The sequence below is a fragment of the Marmota marmota genome, unplaced genomic scaffold (genome assembly GCF_001458135.2).
Source record: "Marmota marmota marmota unplaced genomic scaffold, marMar, whole genome shotgun sequence".
Lineage (NCBI taxonomy): Eukaryota > Metazoa > Chordata > Mammalia > Rodentia > Sciuridae > Marmota > Marmota marmota.
Window position 1 is genome coordinate 3,887,059 of NW_026000205.1, and position 25,169 is coordinate 3,912,227.

At 56.9% G+C, this 25,169-nt stretch overlaps 3 protein-coding genes across 3 annotated transcripts; 2 read left to right on the forward strand and 1 right to left on the reverse strand.

The window, feature by feature from the left end:
* The first annotated feature begins 6 nt into the window (after positions 1 to 6).
* Positions 7 to 765, forward strand: Gng8 (G protein subunit gamma 8). Its single transcript, XM_015497103.2, has 2 exons — positions 7 to 354; positions 575 to 765. The coding sequence occupies exons 1-2, from the start codon at positions 271 to 273 to the stop codon at positions 701 to 703; spliced, it is 213 nt and encodes a 70-aa protein (XP_015352589.1). The 5' UTR covers positions 7 to 270; the 3' UTR covers positions 704 to 765.
* Positions 766 to 6,925: 6,160 nt separating this feature from the next.
* Positions 6,926 to 9,438, forward strand: Ptgir (prostaglandin I2 receptor). Its single transcript, XM_015496998.2, has 2 exons — positions 6,926 to 8,042; positions 9,082 to 9,438. The coding sequence occupies exons 1-2, from the start codon at positions 7,275 to 7,277 to the stop codon at positions 9,436 to 9,438; spliced, it is 1,125 nt and encodes a 374-aa protein (XP_015352484.1). The 5' UTR covers positions 6,926 to 7,274.
* Positions 9,439 to 16,575: 7,137 nt separating this feature from the next.
* Calm3 (calmodulin 3) lies at positions 16,576 to 24,566 on the reverse strand. Its single transcript, XM_015496663.2, has 6 exons — positions 24,401 to 24,566; positions 20,105 to 20,135; positions 17,473 to 17,616; positions 17,200 to 17,306; positions 16,841 to 16,976; positions 16,576 to 16,752 (listed from the first exon to the last, which is right to left on the reverse strand). Exons 1-6 carry the CDS (start codon positions 24,401 to 24,403, stop codon positions 16,724 to 16,726), a joined length of 450 nt encoding a protein of 149 aa, XP_015352149.1. The 5' UTR covers positions 24,404 to 24,566; the 3' UTR covers positions 16,576 to 16,723.
* Positions 24,567 to 25,169: the final 603 nt, after the last annotated feature.

A 25,169-nucleotide genomic window follows, 5' to 3' on the forward strand; every position in this document is an offset into this window, starting at 1 on the left:
CTGTGCGTCTCTCCCTCTTCCTTGCTTCACCCCCTTTCTTCCCGCCGGCCTCTAGATACCCCTATCTGTGCATCCCTCCATCCTCCTCTGGTCCCTCTCCTCCAGGCCACCATCCCTTCCTCTACCTGGCTCTGGCACCCTGTTCGCGCGCCCTTTTACCCACACCCCTGTTACTGGGTCCCTCCCCCATCACCCCTCACCTGGGAACCCAGTGGTCTCCCAGCCGCACCCCACTCCTCCCTGGCATTTAACCCGTTCCCTGCTGCAGCCATGTCCAACAACATGGCCAAGATCGCTGAGGCCCGCAAGACGGTGGAACAGCTGAAGCTGGAGGTGAACATCGACCGCATGAAGGTGCCGGGTCGGGCGGGGGCTCTGGGGCTGGGGTCCGCTCGGGCCATGTTGGGGGCGGGGCCCAGAGGCACAGTGGGAGGATCCCCTTAGGAAAGTGGCGGGACTAGAGGGTGGGGCTTGGCCAAGGGGCCGGGCCTTGTTGGAGGGGCGGGGTTTGTGGGGCTCCGAGGGGCGGAGTCGCGAGGGCGGGGCGGCAACAACTCTGCCTGGGCACCTGCAGGTGTCGCAGGCAGCGGCTGAGCTCCTGGCTTTCTGTGAGACGCACGCCAAAGATGACCCCCTGGTGACACCTGTACCTGCCGCCGAAAATCCCTTCCGCGACAAGCGCCTCTTTTGCGTCCTGCTCTAAGTTCTCCCGAGAGTTTACCCTCCCCTCGCCCAAGTATGAATCCAATAAACTTGGTGACCGTGGTGTTGCCTGTGCTTTCGAGGAACCCGAGACACGCGCTGAGGTTGGCGCGGCCCTGGGGACCTGCGTCCCTTCTTATTCCTTCTGAATGGGAGAAGAGTGGGGGCTGAGTGGATGTTGAGTGAGGACAACCCCACCACGCCTCGGAGAAAAGGAGCACCTCGTGCTCTTCCTTCCACGGATCCCCCAAACGATCGTGCACTTATTTCATTGTCCTAACAGCCCCACAGAGCAGCTGACTACTTGCATAATACCCATTTTCCAAATGAGAAAACTGAGCCTAAGGAAGTCCCTTACTCACAGTCGCCGGGCTTGGAGATAATGGGGCCAGGACGACTGTGGGCTCCGGGCTCCTGGTGCCACTCCATTGGCCTTGCTCCTAGGAGCCTGGGGCTCATCCCAGGAATCACTCCACCTCCCCCCTTTTTCCCCATATTTGGCTCCCTGTCACCTGCTTACCTGTTCTGTGACCAGCCCCGTCTGTGCTTGGTGATATTGAAGATGTGGCTGTAATTGAGACAGCCCTGGTCCTGCTCTTCTGTAGCTCAGTCCCGTGGAAGAGACAGACCTGCCCCAGACGGTGTGCAGATTGGGTGGGGCTGAGATTTAGGAACTCAGAAGTAGCACCTCGCTGAACTTGAAGGTCAGGAAGGGCTTCCTGGAGGAGGAGACACTTGGCCTGGGACATGGTGGAAATAAAACTTGGGACCTGCACAGAGAGCAGTGAGTCTAGAGGAAAGGGGAGGGGACAAGTAAGGAGTGCGTTCTTCACTCAGCAATCCTGCCTCAGAGCTGGGGGAGTTGAGTGGCTGAGCACTTGCCTAAGGCGCAGGGCCCTGACCCCAGTCCCCCAAACTGTGGGAAACAGATTAAATTCTGAGGAGAGGCGTGACTTGCAGTGGCCCTGGTTCCCACTACACACACTGGAGGCCCTCAGGACATACATAGCTGGCAGTTTACTTTTCCCCTCTCTCTCCTCTTACCCTATGTGAGGTTTAATTACATTCTTGACTTGGTTGCCAAATTGGAAAATAGAGAGATTTCTCATAAACATCTGCATTTCCGGCTTCTATGGAATTGTGAGGTCTGCTGACTCACAGGCTATGGAAAGGGTTTGGGCTTTCCCACCAAAGTCCCCACCATGCCCCACTGTCACCCAGCTAAGGAAGCCGAGGAACATTCTTCATGAAGGCTCTGCTGGGCTTCTTTGAGTGAGATGAAAAGTGAATGTTGGTTTTTCACTGAAACTGGAGGACAAGGCCCTGGGGGAGCCTGGGTTTGTCAATCAATTCACCTTATTGGCCTGAGGGTTTGGGTAGGCAAGCCCCGCCCCTCTCAGGCTGAGTCTGGTGCTCCTTAGCTCTGGCAGGTGGAGGCTGGACCCTGGATCTGGCTGGTGGTGGCTCAGTGTGCTCTCCTCCCAGGGGGACCTTCTGGCAAATGCTCCATTATTCACATTGGATTAGGGTCCCCTGGGCCCCAACTCTGAGCTTCCTGTAGAATGGAGGCAGGAGAGGCTGTAATTACATCTCTCTCCTGCCCCCCACCTCTCAGCTGGCTCCGGCCTGGTTGCATCATGTCTGTGGGAGCCCCGGGGGAGAAGGGGGACCGGGAGAGAGCCAAGGATGAGCTGGCGGGTGGGGGGTGGGGGGAGGAAGGATGCTGAAAGGGACAGAGCCAGGATTGCGGAATTTTTCTGACACAGCACTCTTGCAGTTAGAACCCGAAATGTGGAGGGATCCAGGAGCCCAGGAATTCTGAAGGCCAGATTCCAGACTCTTCCAATGCTGTGGGGCCAGGGTCCTGGGGCTCTGCCCACCCCTTGTCTGGCTGGGATTCTGGGTCTTGGCACTCGGGCGTGCAGGGATTCCTTGAGACGAGACTGCTGGGATGCAGACCTTCCCGCCCTGGGATCTGGGAGCTGTGGGCATCCTCCCCGGCCTTGCTGGTCTGGGGGAATCACAGGGAAGCAAGAGGGGTGGGCTGGCTGGAGCCTGGGGACAGAGGCGGGCAGGAGGTGGGCACAGAGGGGACCAGCAGATGTCCACGGGAGGGAGGGAGGCTGGGAGGGAGGAGAAGCCAGAAGCCAGAAGGGACGGGGCAGGCCCTCTGGTGACCAGTGCCCAGGAGCACAGACCCAGTTAATTTTATTAGCCTTACAACTCTGCAAGCAGCACCAGCTCTGGGGGCCGCTGCTCTTTCCTGTCACCCCAGCTGTGAGGTAAGCTCTGGGACCAGGCCCTGACTGGGGTCACAGCCAGGCCAAGAGGGAGATGTGGCCACCCAAGTAGTACTTGCTCGCAGCAGTCCCCTCCCGTTCCCCTGGCCCGGGCTCTCTTCCCTGTGCCCCCTGCAGCTGTCCCCAGCCCAGGAGCTCAGAGCAGTGCCTGTCCTGGGGAGGGGCCTGTGGGGAGAAGACCGAAGTCGTCCCTCACCATCTCTTACTGACGTCCTTTTAAGCCCCACTTAATCCTCATAAGGGCCCGCAGCGCGGCTTGGTTCAGCCCCATTTTGCAGAATGGAGATGAGGCTCCAAGTGGTGAGGTCCCCTGGCCAGTGGGGCTGGGCGATCTGGTGGAGGACTGTTCTGGAGAAAGTTGGGGTGCCCAGGGGCCTGGAGGATGGGGGCCCTACCCAGGCAAACCCAGGGCAGGCAGGGGACAGGCAGAGCCCTTGCAGCAGGGGCAGCAGCAGGGGCAGACCGCGAGGGCCCCTTTGCGGCTGAGGGCAATGGGCAGAGGAACATGGCCTCTGAGCGTGGGCGCGCGGCCTGCCCTGCAGCATGTGCCTGACCCAGCAAAGAGAGGGCACTGTGGCTGGGCGCCATGAGCAGCTGGTGGCACTTATGTGTTGAGCATGAGGTGGGGTGACTTCCTCCAGGACCAGGCCCAGGGGGACAAAACCAGGGAGGCAGGAGAGGATGGGCCCAGGAAGCCCGCTGGCAGGTCTGCAGCCACCTAGACCCAGTGGGGGCCAGGTGCTGGCTGAGGCTGTCACAGCTCCGTTCCTGACCTGCTGCGGCAGCTCCCTCCCAGATGGGAGGCCTGGCTGGGTCAGGTACTCAGCTGAAGGCTCTGTGTGCCTGGGGATATGCGCTCCCTGTTCCCCACTGAATGGCGCCTCTGAGCCCACGTCTAAGAGGATTGCTGAGTGAGTAATAACACCAGCAGGGATTTAAGGGGTTCCTGAGAGGCAGGTGGGGTGACATGTCTCTTATCACACAATACCTCGATAAGCTCAGGGCAGCCATTAATGAACACCAAGGCTTTGCCAGGAGGAAGTGGGCTTCTTAGGGTCACATGGCAGATGGTGAGCAGTGGAGATAACTTCAAAACCCGGTCTCCCTCCACAGCCCAGGTCTCCCCAGGTCTCCCCTGCCACATGCAGACACACCCTGACAGACACAGCCATGAAGAAATGAGCGAGCAGGGTGTGGTGGTGCACGCCTGTAATCCTAGTGGCTCAGGAGGCTGAGGCAGGAGGATCACAAGTGGGAGGCCAGCCTCAGCAGCTGAGTGAGGCCCTAAGCAACTCAGCAAGACCCTGTCTCTAAATAAAAAAATAAAAAGGGCTGGGGATGTGGCTCAGTGTTTGAGCACCCCCAGGTTCAATCCACAGTATTCAAAATAAAACAAAATACAAGTGAGCACCCCCCCACACACATGTTCAAATAGACCCACCACATGCTTCCAGATTGGCCTCACCCACAAGGGCACACACTATGGCAATGCACCATGGAGACACAGCCATGTCTGCAAAAATATACATGAGCTTGCACACACACATCTTCACACACACAAACACACCCAGCCCCATCCATGCACATAGCAAAGAACACCTTCATACACAGGCACACCTAGAGTTCCGTGTGGTCACAACACACGCACCATACACAACACAGAAACTGGCCCTGTCACGGAGATACAGCCACACAAGTCCTGCAGACTCAGAGTCTCACACATGCACACACACACATGTGCACAATCACCACACTGACACAAATGCTCACCTAGGTCACGTAAGCCCTTCAAATCCCACACAGAATCCCAGTCCAGGTCCTGCGTGCACCCACCCTCTCCTGGGTCCCCGTCTCCCTTCCCTTTGGGTGCCCTGTCTTCTTTTGTCCTTCCTCTTCTGCCTGCTGCTGCCTGGGGTCCCTTAGGGAGGCCACGTCTGTTGCTAGCAGGGGGTGGAGAGCGGCTGGCTGCTGACTCACCCTCCTGGGGCAGTCCCTTGCCTGGCTCCCCTGGGCCCAGAAGCCACTTCTCCCACAGTGCTGACGGGTGACCCCTCAACCCGTGGCTCCGGGGCAGGAGAAGAACCCTGTGAGCCCTGGCTGGGCCACAGCCAGGCACATGGCAGGGCGTCCCATGTAGAGCATGTAGGTATGTGCAGCCCTGGCAGGGACCCCCAGTGCCTCCTTAGGAAGGAATTACAGCTCTGTCCCCACCCCAACCTCTGATGCAGGAGCACAGAACAGATGCTGGCCTTGCTAGAACTTGCAGCCCCTAGGAACTCAGGAGGGGAAACTGAGTCCTGGAGGAGGGCAGGGGCTTGTCCCACCTCCCCCTTGGCACGGGAGCAGAGGGCACTTCTTGAATGTTTAACGACCCTGGTGGGGACAGGAAGCCGGGGGGAGGGAGAAGGCTCCGGGAACCAGAGCTCCCACCTCCGGCTCACAGCTCCCCTGATGCCTGAGGCAGGACGGGCTGCCAGGCGTCATCGCTTATTAATATGATAGAACTTCCTGAGTTCCCTCTGCCTGGGAACCGGAGCACCGAGGGGCACCACATGGCCAGGAGGCCTGCCCCACCCACAGGCACCCCCAGAGCAGGCCCATGTGTTCCCTGGGGAATCCCTGGAGTGACTGGAGCTGGGCATCCATCCTGCCGGAAGCCGGGGGTGCCAGCTGGGCATGGATGATAAGGAGATGGGGGAGGAGCAAGGGGTTGCGGTCACCAGGGCAGGGACAGAGAGTGCGAGGCTGCAGCTGCCCATAGTCCAGCCCCGGGTCAGGAGTACCTTCTTGGCCTTGGGTCTGAGATGACATCAGCATAGGCTCTTTCCTTCACATGCACCTGGGGAGAGCTGCTGGCCACAGTGGACCACTGGCCTGTGGGACCGCTGTTACCATTGTACAGACGAAGAGACTGAGGCACACCAGCTTCCTGTCCCTGCTCAGGACCATCCCACGGGAAGAAGGGGGTTGAATTGGGACAAGAGCCCTAGTGTGATGCATAAGAGTCTCTGAGTTTGTGATCTCTACGCTGAGACCTGAAAATCGAGGGGTGTCTGAGAAGCTCTGCCTCATGGGCTCCATGGGGCCAGGCCATGACCACTGAGCTGACAGTTGGGACATGTGGGCTGAACACACTGGCCAGAAGGAGGTGGCACTGGGGAGGGTGGGAGATGTTGCCGGGATGTTGGAGTCCTGGATGGTCATGTGTCTGTGGCCAAAATATTATTCTTGAAGGTTAAGGTCATTGGAGCTTGGCCTGGGGCCTGGAAGTACCGTGGTGGGAAGCAGGAGGTCAGCAGGATGCCCTCTTGATGATAGGCCACGGGGGTCCCCTGGGCCTGAGCCTTTGGTGGAACACCAAATGACTCCTCCCTGGCGTTCCTGCTCAGGCTTTGAGCTCGAGAGCGGGAGCCCGGGGCCAGGCTCTGGCTGGGCTCCCTCCTTCCCTGTTTTCAGGAAGGAGTGAATTGTGTCCAGGGAGCAGAAATCTCAGTGGTGTCTGGAAAACACTGCATCAGGGAGGAATTTCCTGGTCATTTCTCAATTCCTGGGCCATGTCCTAACCCTGGGGCCTGAAGCCCAGAATAGATCCCAGAGGCCCCCCCAAGACAGCCCAGGCCGTGGCCCAGCTCCCCACTCAAATGGTCGGCTACACCCCTCAGATCCTGCCCGGGTCCCCTGGTGGAGCCCAAACGGGGTGACTGGGTGGTGTTGGGGGCCAGAGAGGGAGAGCACAGGAGAGGGAGAAGAGCAGAGGTCTAAGTGGGGAGGTGGCAGGTGGCAGAGAGGGGACGGGGAGGGGGCAGGCGCAGGAGATGGGTGCACAAGGGGAGGGATGGGGTGCAGCCAGGGAAGGAGGCAGGGAGCTGGGGGGGCCTCTGGAGAAGGCAGGGGAGGGAGGGCGGGGCAGAGAGAGGAAATGAAGAAGCCTGGGTGAGCAGCAGAGGAGGGAGGGCGGAGGCGGAGAGGCCGCAGATCAACGCAGACTTGGAGACACGCGGGGAGGAGAGGCTGAGGCTGCTGAGGTCCAGAGGGGCTGAGGAGGCAGAAGAGGAAGGACTGAGAAGGAGAGGACCAGAATAGAGACAGACAGGCAGACAGACACCAGCGAACACACAGGGAGAGAAACGCAGAAGACACAGTGGGTGCACGGAGGGCTGAAGGTCGATTGGCAGGTCCGGCTGGCCCTCGGTGGGCACCCGAGGGTCCCTGCACCTCCCACCCCTGGGAGCCCTGCAGCCAGCCGGGTCCCCTAGTGGACAGCAGCGGGCCATGGCAGATTCCTGCAGGAACCTCACTTACGTTCGGGGCTCCGTAGGACCGGCCACCAGCACCCTGATGTTTGTGGCGGGTGTGGTGGGCAACGGGCTGGCACTGGGCATCCTAGGGGCCCGGCGACAGTCACACCCATCAGCCTTTGCTGTGTTGGTCACGGGACTGGCGGTGACAGACCTGCTGGGCACGAGCTTCCTGAGTCCAGCCGTGTTCGTGGCCTATGCTCGAAACAGCTCGCTGCTGGGGCTGGCCCAGGGGGGCCACGCGCTCTGCGACGCCTTCGCCTTCGCCATGACCTTCTTCGGCCTGGCCTCCACGCTCATCCTCTTCGCCATGGCCGTGGAGCGCTGCCTGGCACTCAGCCACCCCTATCTGTACGCCCAGCTGGATGGGCCACGCTGTGCCCGCCTGGCGCTGCCTGCCATCTACACCTTCTGCACCCTCTTCTGCGCCCTGCCCCTGCTGGGCCTGGGTCAACACCAGCAGTACTGCCCCGGCAGCTGGTGTTTCATCCGCATGCGCTCCACAGAGCCCGGTGGCTGTGCCTTCTCACTGGCCTATGCCAGCCTTGTGGCCCTGCTGGTGACTGCCATTGTCCTGTGCAATGGCTCTGTCACCCTCAGCCTCTGCCGCATGTACCGTCAGCAGAGGCGCCACCAGGGATCCCTGGTCCCCAGCTCCCGGACACGCGAAGACGAGGTTGACCACCTGATTCTGCTGGCCCTCATGACAGGCATCATGGCTGTGTGCTCCCTGCCTCTCACGGTGAGTCCCCAGGAGCTGAGGTGCAGGGGGAGGGATGGGGGGCAGTGCCCAGCTCTGTCCTCCCATGGCTGTACCCATTTCACAGATGGGAAAACAGAGACTCCAGTGAGGTCAAACAGAGGCATAGTCTGTGGCCAAATGGTTTCCAACTTTCTGGAGAAGTTTCTCTTCACTTAATTCTGCCCCATGTGGCTCCTCCAATGCCGGTCTCCCTGGGTCCTCTTTTCCCACACCCCCTGAGCCCCCATCATCAAATGCACCCCCATCCTTCCCTTATCCTGAAATAACAGCAGCATTCACTATTCATGAGCACTTGCTCTCTGCCCTCCTGATGCTTAGTGGCTTAGAGATAATTCCTCAGATAACCTTCAACAAGAACTTACACACCCTTTCCACAAGCATTTGGCAGGAAAAACCAAGGTCCCGTCCTGTCACCCTTTTAACAGATGAGGGGCAGTGTCTCTTGCTCCCAGTTACACAGAGCCAAGTCTCCACCCTGGGCTCTGATCCCTGAGGCTCACGGTCTCCCCCACCACCTCCCCCAGCCCAGGCCCCCCACTGTGTTCTCTGCCCTTGAATCTCCCACCCTTCCCTGTTTCCCACAGGGTCCCCCAAGCCTCTCCCACAAAAGCAGCACTAGGGGCGGTGACACCTGGTCATCTCACCTGTTTCTGGACCTCAGTTTCTCTTTCTGTAAAATGCAAGGGGCTGGGCTGGGGTTGACTTGACTCAGAGGATGAGTGTGGCCAGACACTGCCGCAGCTCTGCGTGTGATCTGGGGAGCCTTAGACCTCAGGGTCCAGCTGAGGAGTCCCCCAGGCTGCCAAGGGCCAGGGGACCCACATTCCTTGCGCCAGCCTCTCCCCCAGGCGGTGTTCTGGGGCTTTCCCTTCCTCTGCTCCCCGGATGCTCTAGCGACTCGGTTTCCATCTTATCTTCTTTCCTTCCTTTGCGCCCCTCCCTCACCCCTGCTGGTGAGCAAGTGGGGGCCGGGGGAGGTGGCGGACCCTGGGCCCCCTGACGGCCTCCCTGCCCTCAGATCCGAGGCTTCACCCAGNGCCAGGGCGCAGGGGCAGGTGGCGCTCGTGCCTCCTGCGCCGCGGTCCAGCGGCAGCACCGTGGGAACGCCGTCCAAAGCCGAGGTCGCCTGCTCCCTCTGCTGACATCGAAGCCGGCCCTGTCATCGCCTGCCCTCTCTTCCGGGGACAGGAGCCAGAAAACCGAGCTCGGGGGCCGGGGTGATGCTGCGGATGTCAGAACCTTCTGCCCCGAATCCGGGGCGGGCCAGCTGCTATTTGTCCTCCTGGAGGGCCACCGCTACAGGCTCTGGGAGCAGACCGGGGGACGCAGGCGACGTTTATCCTGGAGCACAAAAAGAACGGTTTTCTCAAAATAGCCAGCGGCCTAGCTGCCCGATCCGGCCCGGCTCCCCATCCATCTCACTGTGTAAATATTTAGGAGGTGGAAGCGTTCCCAGCGGCTTCTGTGCACTCGGGTCTGCTGGGTTAGGCTCCCACTCCCAGGCTCATCCATTAAGGGGGCCCTGGCTGCCCACTCCAGTCCCCAGGGGACGGCCTGCCCTCTCCTAAGCCACTCTAAGAGCCACTCCCTCTCTGCCCGTGGGAGCCAGGGATTCTCGGAAAACTTCCCATCCCCCATCAGATTTGGGGGCCCAGAACCCCAAGGGTAGGTGGGAAGAAGGCAAGGTGGTGGAGACATTGCTGGACTTGAGCCAGGTACAGAAAGGATCTGAGGAACTCTGCACAGCTTAGGTGGCCTGTGCCACTCGAACTCAGGGGGAGGTTGGCCCGGAGAAAGATGGAGAAGCTGGTGGCTGAAAGGGTGGGAGCTGGGGATCCCAGGAGCCTCCCGAGAATGCAGACCCAGGTCCTGCGCCTGTCCCCCATTTCTCAGCCATGAACAAACAGCTGCCACCTTACAGAGCCTGACCTCATCTGTCCGTCCTTGGAACCCTCACAAAGATCCCCTGCGTTCATTCATTCAGCGAACACTCAGTTGGCGCTGCTCTGCATGGTGTAGGGGCGTAGACACGTCTCTGTCCTGCCCTGGGCTCTGCTGGGGTGACTGCCAGACTGTCTTCACCTTCTCATGGCCATTCCTTGGCCCCCAGAGAGGCCAGAAATCCAGGGTGCTGGGGAGTGAGCGCAAAAGGAAGTGAGTTGGCAAGTGGAGTGGGGGAGGGTGAACGGGAAGCTTCCTACCCCCACCCCCACCCTGCCAACCCCTGTTCCCCTTTCTCTCTCACCCCTGGCTGAAAGAGCAAACCTGCACCTGGGGAAAGGTGCAGGGGAGAAGCATGTCCTTCTATGAAGACAGCAGTAGCCAAGATGGAGTGAATGTCCCCTCCACGCCAGACGCACCCTCTCCCTCCAGCCACCCAATAGCCTGTTAGCAGAGCCTTGCTAGAGAGGCTGCAGTCAAGGCTCAGAGTGGGCAGTCACCTTCTGTAGGGTTACACAGCAAGGAGACAGTAGAGCTGGCCTGTAGAGTAGCCTGCTTGTCCACCCCCAGGGCCCAGCTTGCTGGCTGGGGCCACAGCTTCCCTTGGTTCCCTTTCAATCACAATCTGGAACTTAGTTTATAGGGTTGCTCCAGAGAAGGATTCTCTCTGAAAGCGACTGGGCACAGGGAATAGAGTACGCAGCGGGCATTACTATCATTGCCGTGGCTACTGTCCCCAGGCAAATGTGACCTGAAGACGAAGCAGGGCTTGTGCCATGGCTCTAACATGTATTTATTTATTTATTTTTTCTGTTACTGTGCTTCAAATCACATTCGGGAAGAACAGGGAGTATCTGGGAGAAGTTAAAAAATGGACTGAGCCACCTGTAATCCCAGTGGCTCGAGAAGCTGAGGCAGGAGGATGGCAGGTTCAAAGCCAGCCTCAGCAACTTAGCAGAGGCTATAAGCACCCTAGTGGGATGCTGTCCCAAAATGAAAAAAATAAAAATAAAAAGGGCTGGGGACGTGGCTCAGTGGTTAAGAGCCCCAAGGTTCAATCCCTGGTACCAAAGCAAAACCAAAAACTAACCAACAAAAAGTATGGATAGAGGGGACCAGTGAATGGGTCTGGGGTTTCCTCTTAGTGTGATGAAAGTTCTGGAACTAGAGAGTGGTGACCTTGCCGACAGTGTGAACGTACCACATATCACTGAACTGGTGACTGGAGGTGTGTTGCAGATGGCTGAATTTATTAACTTTTATGTTATGGGTACTGACCACAATAAAAAACCAATGCAATACTGAAGGAAAAAAATGTGAGTATTTAGCAATTTGTCCAACAGTCTTGGCCAAGTACTGGTATATTGGGTGAAATGAATGATAAAGGATTCATTTGTAAAAACACAAAAAGTATGGCTCAGGAAATATCAGAATGGGTCTTCCTTTGTCACCAAACCTGGCCTGGCCTAAGCAGGAAGCCACCCATCACTCCCAGAGCACGAAGCAGGGATGGGGAGGCAGCTGAACTCCTTTGTGTTACCCCAAAGGTGGGCTAGTCCCCTTCTGAGCAGGGCCCAGCATTTGATCTATCATTCCCATCTGGGCCCAAGGCCCCACCGTTTACTTCAGAACCCCAATTCCTGTCCCGGATGTTACACTGTGCGTCAGGCCAGCGGTTTTGATGACTTCTACCTGTCCACCCACAGCCCCTCAGTCTGAGTTGCAAAGCTCCACAAGAGCTTGCTGTTTGGAGGCCACAGCCCGATACCACCCACTGCTGAGGTTTCTCCAAAAGGCCATGACCTTTCAGACCGCCTTCTAACTCCTTCTCCTGGAACAACTGTTGCTTTATTTCCCCTTTTTATTTTTTGGGTACCAGAGTCCTGGGGATTGAATCCACTGAGCTGCATCTCCAGCCCCTTTTGCATTTTATTTTGAGGCAGGGTCTCGCTGAGTTGTCCAGGCTGGCTTCAAAATTATGATCCTCCTGCCTCAGCCTCCTCAGTTGCTAGGATTGTCGGTGTGCGCCACCACGCCTGGCCAAGGAACAAATGTTTTTCCTCCATCCAATGCTCTTGCCCCTCAAGATCCATCTTCAACTTTCCCTCCTCCTTGAAGACATAGCTCCTGAGGGGGTGGGGTCAGCAAGTGACATGCCAAGTATGGTTTGTCTCTCTCAAGGAGACTTTATTCATTTTAAAATTTCTTTCTTGCTTGCTGTCTTCCTACCACAAGGCCGACCCACAGAGGAGACTTAAATATACACCCCAGGGTTGGACCAGGGAGTTATAGCTCTCTGGGGCCTTCTGTCATCATGGCCCCACCTGCTGGTCACATTGGGTGTGACACTTAGAAGTGGCCCCAGAACAACTGCACTGGCCACAGCCACCCTCTGGGGAGTAGGGGGGCTTGGGCCTCCTCTGGCTGGGTACCCCTGGTGGCCCCAAGTCTGGCCACCTGCTCAGGACAGGCTTGGAGCTGGCTGGAGATGCGCCCAGGCAGGCATCTCTGTGCTGTGGGCTGGAGTCGCTGCCTGGCTGCCTGCCCCGCGGCCATTAGAGCTGAGTGCCACCCTTGTGTCTTTGATTAATAAAGAACGGGGAAGGGAAGTCATGATTATTTAATAACACGACCTGTCTGGGAGTCAAACCCCGGGGCCTGCGGGGAGAATGCTGAAAGGGGCACAGTACAGGTGGGCCTGAGTGGCCACCTGGGATTCAGGGACCCAGCCCAGAGCCTCCAGGCAGGTGCGTGTGGTGCAAGGGTCTCCTGCCTGGCTCCAGCTTCTCTTTTGTTAGAGCTGGAGAGTGACTTGTGTCCTGCCTCTGTGTCTGGGCTCGAGTAGGAGCAGTGTCCTTACTGGGATCCCTTGGCCTGGCTAAGAATTGAATGACAAGATGACCACCCGCTAAGGTGGGTATTTTTATGATCCTCCTTTTACAGGTTCTTTTGCAGACCGATAAACTGAGGCCCAGTGGTGTAAAGTCGCCACTCCTAGGTTACCAAGTAGGAAGTGGCCGAGGTGACCCCTGAGGATAGTGAGGAAAGAGACTACCCCAGAGAGTGGTCAAACTGGGACTGGAGCCCACTTCTCTGGGACCACCAAAACCTACACTCTCAACTTCTGGACAGAATTTTCCACAGGCAGCCTGGTTGCTAGCAAGGACTCTCTGTCTCAGCCCAACCCCTGCTGGCTCTGTGACCTGGATGTGCCTGAAGTCAGTATTTCATTAATTTATTTTTGGTACCGGGGTTTGAACCCAGGGGACACTTACCCAGAAAGCCACATTCTCAGCTCTATTTTGTATTTTGTTTAGAGACAGGGTCTCACTGAGTTGTCTAGGGCCTTGCTAAGTTGCTGAGGCTGGCTTTGAACTTGCAATCCTCCTGCCTTGGCCTCCCAAGCTGCTGGGATTATAGGTGTATGCCACCTCACCTGGTTTTATTTTGTTTTTGGTACTGGGGATTGAATCCAGGGGTGCTTTACAGCTGAGCTATATCCCAACCTCCCTCCCCCCCTTTTTGAGATAGGGTCTCACTAAATTACTGAGGCTGGCCTCAAATTTGTGATCCTTCTGCCTCAGCCTCTGGAGTTGCAGAATTGCAGATCTTAGGCCCCGAAGTCAGTGTTTTTTTTTTTTTTTTTTTTTTAACTACCACTTAGCTTGAAGCCCAGCAGTTGAGAGCTTGGATCTGGTTTGAATTCCAGTTCTGCCACTTTCTACTTTATAACTTTGAGGGGTGATTTCCCTACTCTGGGCCGCAACTTCCCAGTCAGCATGGGAGGGGGGCTTTTGGCACCCACCCAAAGAGCTGCTCTAAGGTTTCCCTGAGGTGCTGGATGCAGAGCTTAGGAGATAGTCTCTGAAGTAGGAAGAGCTAACAAATAATGGCGATGCTTAATGAGCACTTGGCCAGGACATCAGGCCGTCTCCCTACTGCCCCATCCAACCCACAGCTCCCCACAGGAGGTCCCACCACACACCTGTGGGCAGGGCTGGAGGCCACAGGGCCCCCGGTTCTTACCCACTACACTCCACTGTCTACTGCATCACACCACAGACCAGGCAGCAGGAAACGGGCATGGAAACAGGGTTCTGGAAAAATGGCTGCCACGCCCAACTTCTCCACCCATTGCTGGACTCCAATAACTGGACACACTGGGAAAAGCCAGCGAGGCCCACTGCGCCATAGGAAGGCCCCTGAGGCTTGGCCCTGCCTGACGATGCCTCTGGCCTGCGGCTTCACCATCCTTTCAAGGACAGGTGAAGAGGAAACTCCCTTTCCACCAACTGTCCATTCTACTCCTGCTCAGCTGCAGGAGGGTGGGAAGCTCAAGGGTTAGAGACCACTTGTGCTCACCCTGCAGCCCAGGCCAGCAGAGGGAGAAGCTGTGGGAGCATTTACTTTGGGAAGGTCCCTGAGGGCCGGATGCATCCCTTTGGCACAGCCCGGGGGGCTTGGGAGGTCTTCATTTCTGAGTCCCTACTTGCTAACCATGGGAAGTTAGCAAGCTTTCGGAAGCTGGCGACGACCTGGAGCTTTTGTTTCAAGTCTTTGACCCCCAAGCCCACACCCTCCTATGCGCCCAGGACCGTCCTGTTCTCAACTCTGCAGATCCCCGTGTGGCTTTCAGCCTGCCTGATGGACATCCGTGAAGGCCATCCCCCCTACCCCGCCCCGCCCCCCAGCGCCTTGTCAAGACTACCGCCAGAGGGCTCTTGCCTCATCTTCTCAAGGCTCACTCAGCCTGAGCGGTTTTCAGTTTCCTGATGTCTCCTGTTCCTCCTGCCGCAGGGCTTCCACAGATGCTGTTCCCTCTGGCTGCAACACCCTTCCTCCCATTAGCCGCTGGCTCGACATCCAGGCTTCACCTCAGTCCTGTGTGCAATCCTCGGGTGCTCTTGTGGCACCATGTACCTGCCTCGAAGCTGCCTTAGTTCCCCCTCTTGTTCCGTCCTGCGGGTCCACGCATGCACCCACCCAGGTGGCCTGCGGACACCCTGCCCTCGACCACCTCGCGGCCAGGCTAGGATCCAGGCTTTGCTGCCCTGGGAATACTGGGAAGGCTCTTCAGTGGCAGGGCCAAGTCCCAGTGGGGCAGGCCCAGACCAAGACAGGAGGGAAGAGCCAGGTCAGGTAGTCACTGTATTTTATTGGAAAACATTGATATATATTTTTCTTCACAGCTTGAACTGAACACAATATTGCCCGGTTTAAAAAAAAAAAACAAAAACATTCCGAAAATGTCCACAGCCTCACGCCTCCCTGCCCTTGCCCTCAGCTCTTGGCTGGTCTCCCACTATGCCCGCCCTCCCTCCCTCGGAGGCTGGTACCAGAGGGCAGAGAAGTCTCAAAACTGGGCAGGTCCCAGGAAAAACCACCTGATCAACCTGGGGTGGGGGAGCCGGATGAAAAGAACAGAGAAAGGAAAAGAACCCAGACTGAACTGCCCACGTTGACTGACTTGTCCCAGAGGCGAGAGGCAGAAGCCGGGGTGCGGATCATGCTCTCCGCTGGGAAGTGCGGGGCAGGCAGGGGCGAGGGCAGAGGCTGAGGCAGCACAGAGGTGAGAAGCAGTGCCAAGTCACCACAGGAGCGAGGGGCAGAGCGGGAGGTGCCGGCCGAGCAGGAGGCAGAGGCTGCCCTTGCCGCGTGCTCTGCGCAGCGGGCAGCTGGGTTGTTTTATTGCAGGTTTGTTCTTGTGAGAGCGTGGTGGGGCTCATCTGCCCTCTCCCCACCCTTCAGCTGGCCCGGCATGGTTTGGGGCAAAATGAAGATTTTTAAGGAGCATAAATGGGGGGGAAAAAAAAAGGATAACCAGCACATTACAGAGCGACCATCCCCACATCCATTCCTAGACAGGCCCTCAGGGTGGGTGCGCCACAGGGGGAGCGGCATGGGATGTTAGCACCAGGTATTTACAGAACAGCTCGAGATCACTGGGGGGACACGGGCACATGTGATCTGCAGAGTGGCCAAATGAACAGTCCCCTACCCAGGCCAACCCCAGAAAGCCAATCAGATGGTTTTGGAACAGCAGCCAGCAGGACCTGAGTGCTGTCCACGGTCTATCCCCTCCAAGTGGGCCCCCTCGGGTATAAGCACGCCAGCTTCCAAGGCCTCTTTGCCCCTGCCCCACTCCTGGGCCACATCCAGTCAACGCCACAGTTCCTGGATCCCCCCTCAGTCCTAGAACACCTCTCCTGGCATCCCTGCCCCACAGGCTGCTGGGATTTACACACGGAACCACAGGGCTGGTTGCATGCAATGGCAAAGGGCATGCTCTTCTGCCTGGGTGAGGGCCTCACCGCCCCCCCAGCAGGTCTGGGACAGGGCTGACAGCCACCCCAGCACCCAAAATAAGAGGACAAACAAAAGGAAACAAACGGCAACAGAGGAGAGCCACCCGGGCTGGAGGAGGAGGGCACAGGCTCCCTCAAGGGGCGTGGGTTCATCTTATGAATGCATCAGGCCTGGAAGGTGTGAATGGAATGGGGAGGGCAGAAGGAAGCCATGAGGGACATGGAGGGAGGGACCGGGAGGAGGGAGAAAGAGCAGTCATGCAGCGTGGGACAAATCTTTTGTTGCTTTATCAGATTCTCAGTCAATCAATTGGTGTTTGCTAGAACCGGGGTACGCAGGGGAGTGTTGAAGAGAGAAGAGCGCGCGCGAGAAGAGAGATCAGGAGAACGGGCATCGCCAGCTGCCCGCGGCCTTCACTTTGCAGTCATCATCTGTACAAACTCTGCGGACAGAAAGGGAGAAGTCCGGTGAGCAGGGCTGAGCCTGAGCGGCCCTCCCTGGCACAAGGTACACAGGCTGGACTGGCTCACCTTCATAATTGACCTGGCCATCTCCGTCGATGTCAGCCTCTCTGATCATCTCATCCACTTCCTCATCGGTCAGCTTCTCCCCCAGGTTCGTCATTACGTGACGCAGCTCTGCGGCACTGATGTAGCCATTCCCATCCTGGGGGTTGGGGACAAAGGCTTTCACTTGGCTTCCTTGGTAGGAGAGTGGCAGCAGGCAGAGTGAAGGGGGCTATCTGAGAGTGCAGAGCAGGTGGTGGTGGCAGGGGGCCGGTGCTGGGACCCAGGTTCCCTGGGAGTGGTGGCTTGGTAGCTCTGGTTTTGCTCTGACCACTGGAAGGCTGGAACTGGTCTCAGAACTGCCCTGGGAAGGCACTGCTCACCTTGTCAAAGACGCGGAATGCCTCTCGGATCTCCTCCTCACTGTCTGTGTCCTTCATTTTTCTGGCCATCATGGTCAGAAACTCCGGGAAGTCAATGGTCCCGTTTCCTGGAAGGCAGAGAAGAGAGGGGATTATGCCCTTGACCTTGGCCCTAGGTGACACTAGAGCCCTGGTGGAAGAGCTATTGGTCCATCCATTGCCCTAAGGAAGGTTTCCTGTGGTCAGCAGGGGTGACCTGGAGTGGGGCTGTCCACCCACTCCCTAGGGCCTCACCGTCTGCGTCCACCTCATTGATCATGTCTTGCAGTTCTGCTTCAGTGGGGTTCTGTCCCAGGGATCTCATCACTGTCCCCAACTCCTTGGTGGTAATAGTGCCATCTCCATCCTTGTCGAAGAGGGAGAAGGCCTCCTTGAACTCTGGGGGAAGAAAGGGAATGAGCTGTGGTCAAGAGGCCACAGGGACTCCCTCCCTTGAGGAAGGCCAAGGGAGCTGGCCCCACCTACAGAAACTGAGCCAGACTGTAAGTTCGTGCCAGCCTCCGTCCTCAGGGCCAGGCCCTTGTTTCCTTCATTGGACGGTTATGGAAACTCTGCAGCAGAAGTCTTCAGCCATTCGAGCTCTGTGAGGATACCGGGGACCACGAGCTGACAGCTATCCTTACAGAATTTTCCATTTCTTTTTGGTCCCTGGCTTTGGCCTCACTCTCAAATGATGAAATGGACCAAAGTCACAGAGTGGATGAGAGCCAAGAGAATTCATCTGAAGTATGCTAGCCAAGGTCAACCGGAGGGGAGGGGATGGGAGGGGAGGCTGGAATGCCTTTGGCTAGCCTGAAGAGGAAATGCAGGCACTGATTCCTCCTGACAGGCACTGCTAGCCCTTCTTTGCTGTGGGTGCTGCCCACTTCCAGAGGAGGAGCTGAGCCTGTGGGGGTGGTCCGCAACAGAGCATGGCTGACGGACGGTGCGTGGGGTGGAGGGGATGGGAGTTGAGGGGACGGCTGCCAAGCTAGGAGGATGAGCAGTGAGTGGTGCTGAGTGGGAAGGCCACAGCTGGGGACGCATCAGGAGTGGGGAGATGCTGTTTGCTGAGCAGGGAGGGAAGCACGTGGCTCTGCCCTCCCACTGGGCCCATTTTGGCACCTGGTGCTCTCCTACCCCAAACCCTCAGAGAACAGATGCCTGGCAGCCTATTCCCAGAGGGTGTGGGCTGGGGTGAGGTGGTGGACAGTGTGTTAATGGGGAAAGGGTAAAGAGAGGAGTGTGTGATTGTGTTGCAGGAGAGTAGAAGGTTGGACTGTGGGTGGCAGGTGGGGTGGGCGGCACACCCACCCCTGGGCAGCTGTGACCTCCAGCTTCTGGGCCCTGGGGAAATGGTTCAAAGCTCCTAGGGGATGCTATCATCTCCCTGTGCCAAGGACTTGCTGCTGGGAGTCGGGCAGCAGGGACTGGGTCATGTGGCCCCCTGGGCTTGGGATCAGTAAACAGCAAAGCAGTTCTCTGGCTTTTCTCAGGGGGTTTCCAAATGCCTAGGGCCAAAGTTACAAAGCTGAAAGTGTGACTGTGTGTTGGGGACAGCAGAAAAGGAGAGAGGGATGTCCATTCCTGCCTCTTCTTGCTTCAGAGGCTCAGCTGATCCTGACAGCAAAGCTACGGTGTGGGTAGGGCAGGGCCAGTTCTCTGAAACTTCTCTTCTACTTGTGCCAGCCCATGGCTGGGGAAAAACCAAGAATTGGTCTCTAAGATCCACAGGCAGCTCAGCCAGAGGATGGGGAAAAAATAATCACATAATAGTTCCTATAGATGACCTTGTTTTTTTTTTTTTTTTTATTGAGGGGGGACTATAAAAATGAATTAGATGGGCTCCAGGAATATCTTTTGGCTTACTGGGAGACATGTGATTGTTTGTTTAGCTAGCAAGAATTTACAGAGAACCTACTATCTTCCAGGCTCTGAGGATATGGCAGAGACCAATAAGACTTAAGTCTTGAACATAAGGAGTTCACTTCCAGTGACAGAAGATACACTGGGTACAGACATGATAAAATAACTGCAGATAGCAAGAAAGGACAAGGGGGACATAAAGAGAGTGATGTGTACAGAGTAGAAGGAGCATGCCTACGAGAGTCAGGAGGTCAGGGAAGGCCTTTCCAAGGCGACGTGTGAGATGAAACCAGAAGGAGGAAGAGCTGCTCATGCATAGGAAGAGAAGCATTTCTGGCAGAGGAAAAAGTGCAAGCCTGTGCAAAAAGAAGTGCAAAGCCAGGAAAGCACAGAGGTGGGCGTGACGAGCCATCTCTTGGGCAGCTCCCAAAGTGGGACAGGAGCTCCACAACCCACAGGGAAGCAAGCTCACCTTCTTTTTTTTGGTACCAGGGATTAAACTCGGGGGACTCAACCACTGAGCCACATCACCAGCCCTTCCAGCCCTTTTTTGTGTTTTATTTAGAGACAGGATCTTACTGGATTTCTTAGGGCCTTGCTAAGTTGCTGAGGCTGGCTTTGAACTCACGATCCTCTTGCCTCAGGCTCCCAAACCAGTGGGATTACAGGAGTGTACCACCAAGCCCAGCAAGGAGCTCACCTTGTAAGCTCACCTGGCTGGAGCTGGAAGAGAGTGAGACTCATCTGTAGCCACTGACGTCAAAGCCCCAAATAATCGGCACCCAGGAGAAGCATGGTCTTTGCTGCCTGGGGAAGATGCGTCTTGGGACATGGCATTGGCATATGGGGTGCTAGGTATGCTCTTAGGTACGCTTATCAATATTCCAGCACAAGGCATAGAATGAGGGCACATGTTCATCTATCATCTATCAGATGTCAGTCCTAGCAGAGGTAGGATTTGACAGGGGATACAGAAGCTTTCCCGAGGAAACACAAAGGGGAAGAGGGTTAAGAGACTCACCTGCGATCTGCTCCTCAGTTAGCTGGTCAGCCTGGAAAAGCAGGAAGGAAAGTCAGTCACTGGACCAGGCAGCCCCACTCAGCCAGGCCCCTCTGTCACTCCTACTGGGCAAGTGAGGTGTATGCAAATCACAGGCAGAACTGGGCCTGGGATAAAGTCTAGAGATTCATAAGCTGGGTACTAGGGTGGTCTGGAAACCCACATTGCCTGGTGCAGGGCCCGATTAAGCTCCCATGGGTAGGGAGAAATGCCTGCTCAAGCCTGGAATCAGCCACACTGGCATGGCATGGCTCAGTCACTTGCTTCTGAGCCCCAGAGGCTGTGTGAAGGGAGTGGCTGCCCTAGAGGCTAATCAAGCAGCTCTAGAAGGCTCTAAACTGAAACAGGCCAGTCCTCAGATAGGGCAGAGGAAAGATGTCTGAGGCTATCTTAGCTAGTTTCTGTGTCACCTATTTGGAAGTGCTAGGATCAGGCAGGTGGACTCAAGAAGCAAAAATTTTCTTAACTGGTTCCTTTGAGTTACTCTGGTGCCTGAAGCAACCCTGGTCAGGCTGAAGGTGGCTGCTTCACCCCCCTGAGCACAGGGTAGGTGCAGGGCACCACTCGGTTCTGTTTCTTTGGGGCAGAAGGGACAAATGTCCGGTAAGGGACTGCAGCAGGCAGCAGCGACAGCAGCAAAGGACTGAAGTCTTGCTTAAGTGCTGCAGTTTTTAACCCGTTCCAGCCTGGGCCACTCTGGGACCTGGCCAATCACAGCAGGCAGCTCTTGCTGCAAGAGGGGCTTGAGAATGGGGTCAGGAAGACACAGGGCACAGTTCTTCTTGTACTGGTGTGCTGGGAATCCGGGTAGAGGGCCTGGGGGAGGGAGAGAGATGAAGGCTGTATCTCAGTATCTAGCCATAGGCAGCTAGAAGACAAATTTTTCCTGCTTTTTGTAAATGTTGCCTAGAAGGCCCCACCATCGCTGGACTGCTGCAGGTCCACATGACTGTTTCCCTTTTTTCCCTTACTTTCCCAATTAGGAGAAAGGGCTCCAAGTCTACAACAGGACTCTAGCCTTGAGTTTGAAAGCTCTAAAAAGTGAAGTAAACTATTGTGTATATTTGCATTATTCCACATAGAGGTTCCAGAGCTTCCATCAGAGGCCAGGAACAAACCCCTGCCTTCATGGACGGTCATCCTAGTCTTTTAAAAAATATACACACACATAAACATGTACACACACACACACAAATGTATTAAATACACGTTGTTTACTCTAAGGTTAGAGGAACTCAAGACCAAGCTCCAAATAGTCAGAATGGGAGGGGAAATCAAAGTGAGGATGACAGAAGGGAGATGGCTGAGAAATGGGGAAGAAGGAAGGTACAGAAGGAAAAACACCACACATGCACATTCTGGAAAAGTCCAAAGTCTAAGGGAAGATTAGAAGGCCAAATGGAGATTCTTCTGCACGGCTGTCAGAAAAGACTCAGGGTTGTGGGCTCCTTAATACCAACCCAACAGCTTTAGGCCCACCAGCCCCCTGCTCATCTGCTGCCCTGGCTCTTACAGGCAAAGAAGCCCAGGGCCCATCCCCTGGGTCCTGACACCTGAGGAAGCTGCTGGTGGTGGGGGTGGGCAGGGAGTGTGGGGGGGAGTGAGAAGATGGGATGGGCTTCTGGTTACCAGGCCAGGCAATACTGGGGGAGGGGGGAGAGGAAGAACAGAGAGAAGCTGCCATTCCATCTGCTTTTCATTCTCTTCCCCTGGCCTAGAATGGAAAAAGTGAGCCCAGTCAGGGACCTTCCCACCCACTGCACAGCCCCACTCTGTGAGAAGCCCAGCTCCCTCCACCTCTGGGCAGCACTGTAAGGAGATGAGACAGGTTGCAGAAAGCCCAAGAGCGGCTCTGAAGGACCGGGTCTGCTATTCCCCACCAAACAGCTGGAAGAGTCAGATGAGGCACTGACATCCTGTTGTTCCAGGTTGCTGCAAAATAGGCGTGGCTCTTCATGGAGGTCTGTCACACATTCTTCTTTCAGGTTAGGAGCCCTCTCCCCTGTTTGGTCAAGGAGAGCTCCCAGCTACAGACTGTGCTCAACCTTTGCTGTCCAGAAAACTGGTCACCTGAGAAGAGATCACTGACCCGGGGCTTCTTCCCTTTCTGGACCAGAAGACTGTAAGCTTTCACAAAAAAGTGTCTCCAAAATAATACAGCTGGTCTCCTGCTTCCTTATCCCTCATCTCAGGCTGGACATGAAAATAAAACTTGGGGTGGGGGAGGGCAAAGCAGCTCAGCCTTGTCCCAGCCCCCAGCCACTGCCAGAGAACAGTGTTAGATGAGATCAGAAACCAAGGCCAGGGCCCCTCACCCGGCCAAGGAGGAGCTATAGAGCTCAGGCCAAAGTCCAAGGCCAGTTAACAGTGACTTGTCCCACCCTTACCTTGCTGATTACAAATGGAAAGAGAAACTGGTCAGGGCCAAAGCTTGGGCCCTCCTTTGGAGGTGGGGGGCCTGCTGGCACCTGCTAGAGCTGCAGGGTCCCTTGAGCAAGGTTCTGCTGGGGGAAAATGGGGCAGCGGCAAGAGGAGCCATCAGGTCTGTGTCAGCAAGTATGAGATCTGATACACGGCAGTGGCTGCCTGTTATCCCAGCCTTGCCAGGGAGGATGGCTGCACACGGTTCCCAGGCTGCGACTGGGGGGGGGGGTGCGGGCTGTGGGTGTTGTGGGTGGCAGGGAGTAGGGAAGAACTAGTCTGCTGGTTTCTCCCAAAGCCTTAGCTGTGCGAACCGACAGCAGCACAGTGAGGACCCTGAAAGGAACAAGTGGCCCTCAAGCTGATGAAAGGGTCTGCTGGAGGTCCAGCTCTGCAGCCCCCACCCTGAGGGCACAGGAATAGGCATCCAATTGTCACTGACGCCACGCTGTACTGTACTGCACTGTCATTTGGCACCAGTGAGAAGATGCAGAAGAGTGCGTGGCCAGCACCCTGTTCGGAAAAGGCAGCGTTCTTGGCCTGAAAGGGTCAGTGAGGGGGGATAAGGCTTCTAGGCTTAAAACAAACTGGTTCATTTGCTGCACCCCCAAACTTTGATCCCCACCCCCCATTTCATGCAGCTTCAGTGCGCAATAGGGGCCTGAACAACTCCACCCACCTGCTCCCACTACCCTGGTGCCTTTCATCCAGTCCCATTCTTCCCCAGAAAGGGGACTGTATAGCCATTCCCTCCAGCCTCCACAGCCCACTCCCCACCTGGACTGGACAGTCCTGGTCTGGGCCTTTCCCTGGAGATTGGCAGGGAGCTACCCACACCCACCTCCAAACCTAGGCCCACCTTGGTTGCCATTCATTTTCTCCTTCAACCCCCTCCCCCAGTTCCCCTTCAGCCTCATCATCTCCCACCACCCTAGCCAAAGTCCTCTCCCATCCTTCACCTTGGAAACCCATCTTTTCATGGACCCAAATACAACAGTCCCCCTCCCCCTCCAAATCTCTCTTCCTAGTTCAACAGTCTTAACCCACTAGTTATCTAATAATCTTCTCCAGGTACCCTCCAAAGCAACCACAGGGGCCCCGGTTTCCCCAATACTGGCATCCCCCTTTAACCCCCCTCCACCACCAGATCCTTCCCAGTCCCCACAGGCTTCAAAAGCATCTTTTAATCTCCAATGCCACCCACCCCCCCAGTTCTTCCTCACTTAGCTTGCACCTCTCCCTCCTCCTCCTCTGCAATGCTGGTCCTTGGAGACCCCTCCCCCCAGGGGTCTAATGTGCAGAAGTCACCCCCACCTCTGATCCCTAGAAGCCCAGTGGCCACCCCTCCCACCAGGTCCAGCTACCCACGGCCATCCTCTAGGTGCAGCCCAGCAGCCTGGCCACCTCCATTCCCTCTTCCCTGCATCCTCTTAGGACCCAAAGCTTTCATCAGGGCCCCAATAGCCCCCCTCCTTGGCAAGCGTTTCTTATTTCCTCCTCCTGGGGGTTCATACACCCCAATTTTGAGACCAAATGCCCCATCTTGGATCCAAAACTCCTTTCGGGGTCCAGATGCTCCATCCTGGGACCAAATGCTCCCTCTGAGGCTCAGATGCCCATTTGGGGATCTCAACACATCTGGTACTAAAGTCGCTATTGAAAGCCCCAAAGCCCCCTTCTGGGATTCAAACGTTCGGCTCTGGGTTCAAATGCCCCCGAGAGGGTGGCCCAGAGGCCCCCTCCGGGGCCCGGATGCCCCCGCTCCGGGTTCACTCGCCCTCTCAGGGGTCTGCCCCGCCGCGCCCTCAACCTCGGCGGCCCCTCAGCCTCACTCACCATGGCGAAGCCCGGGTGTCCGGAACGCTGGGATCAAGGTTCCTCCGGCGGCGGCAGCAGCTGCAGCAGCTCGAGCTCCGCCGCGCGTCCGCGCCTCCACACTCACTGCCCGCAGCGCGCGCCGCCGCCGCCGCCGCCCGCCCCAACGGTCTCTCAACGGCCGCCGCGCGCGCCCCGCCTCGCCCGGCCCCGCCCCGCGCTCCCCGCGCGTCGCCGCACTGCGGCTCCCACGGATCCCTCCGCGTTCTGCTCCGCACAGATGAGCCCACGGATCGCTGGTCCCAATCCTGAATAGGGCTTGGATTTGACGCTGAGCGCGCGCGCGCGCCCCCGCCGCAGGACTACTTTCTGTTACTTCAAGCCCCGCCCCCTGTGTCCACTCTACTTTCCTCCCTAGCGGAGGAGCACCGTTTGGCAGAAGGTGACGCGTTCCTCTGTGAGCCTCATCGCTATTGGGCCCGGCCCAGGGCGGAAATGAGAGCGCAGCGCCGATTGGTCTGGCCTTCCCTGCAATGCGTCAAAGTGGATCGAGCCACTGCACGGTGGTGATGGGGAATCCCGAATTGTGTGGGTATTTGGAACTGTGAGGAGTAACCGGGAGAAGGGGAAAACTGTGGCTGTTTGGTAGAGGAATACATTGTCTTTTGTGGCCTGGGGGTGGTAAAAGGCTGGCGAAAGATGCAGAAGGACTTTCTATTCCTCTAACGAATGGAAGATGGTTCAATCCAAAATCTTGGGGTCTGGAAGTCCCGCCCTCAACTGGCCCTTG

Coding starts and splice junctions, on each gene's coding strand:
- Gng8 (XM_015497103.2), top strand. CDS start 271: ATGTCCAACAACATGGCCAAGATCGCTGAGGCCCGCAAGACGGTGGAA. Junction 355..574: donor TGAACATCGACCGCATGAAG/GTGCCGGGTCGG, acceptor GGGCACCTGCAG/GTGTCGCAGGCAGCGGCTGA.
- Calm3 (XM_015496663.2), bottom strand. Junction 17,307..17,472: donor CAATGAGGTGGACGCAGACG/GTGAGGCCCTAG, acceptor TCTGCCTTCCAG/GAAACGGGACCATTGACTTC. Junction 16,977..17,199: donor CATTCCGCGTCTTTGACAAG/GTGAGCAGTGCC, acceptor CCCAACCCCCAG/GATGGGAATGGCTACATCAG.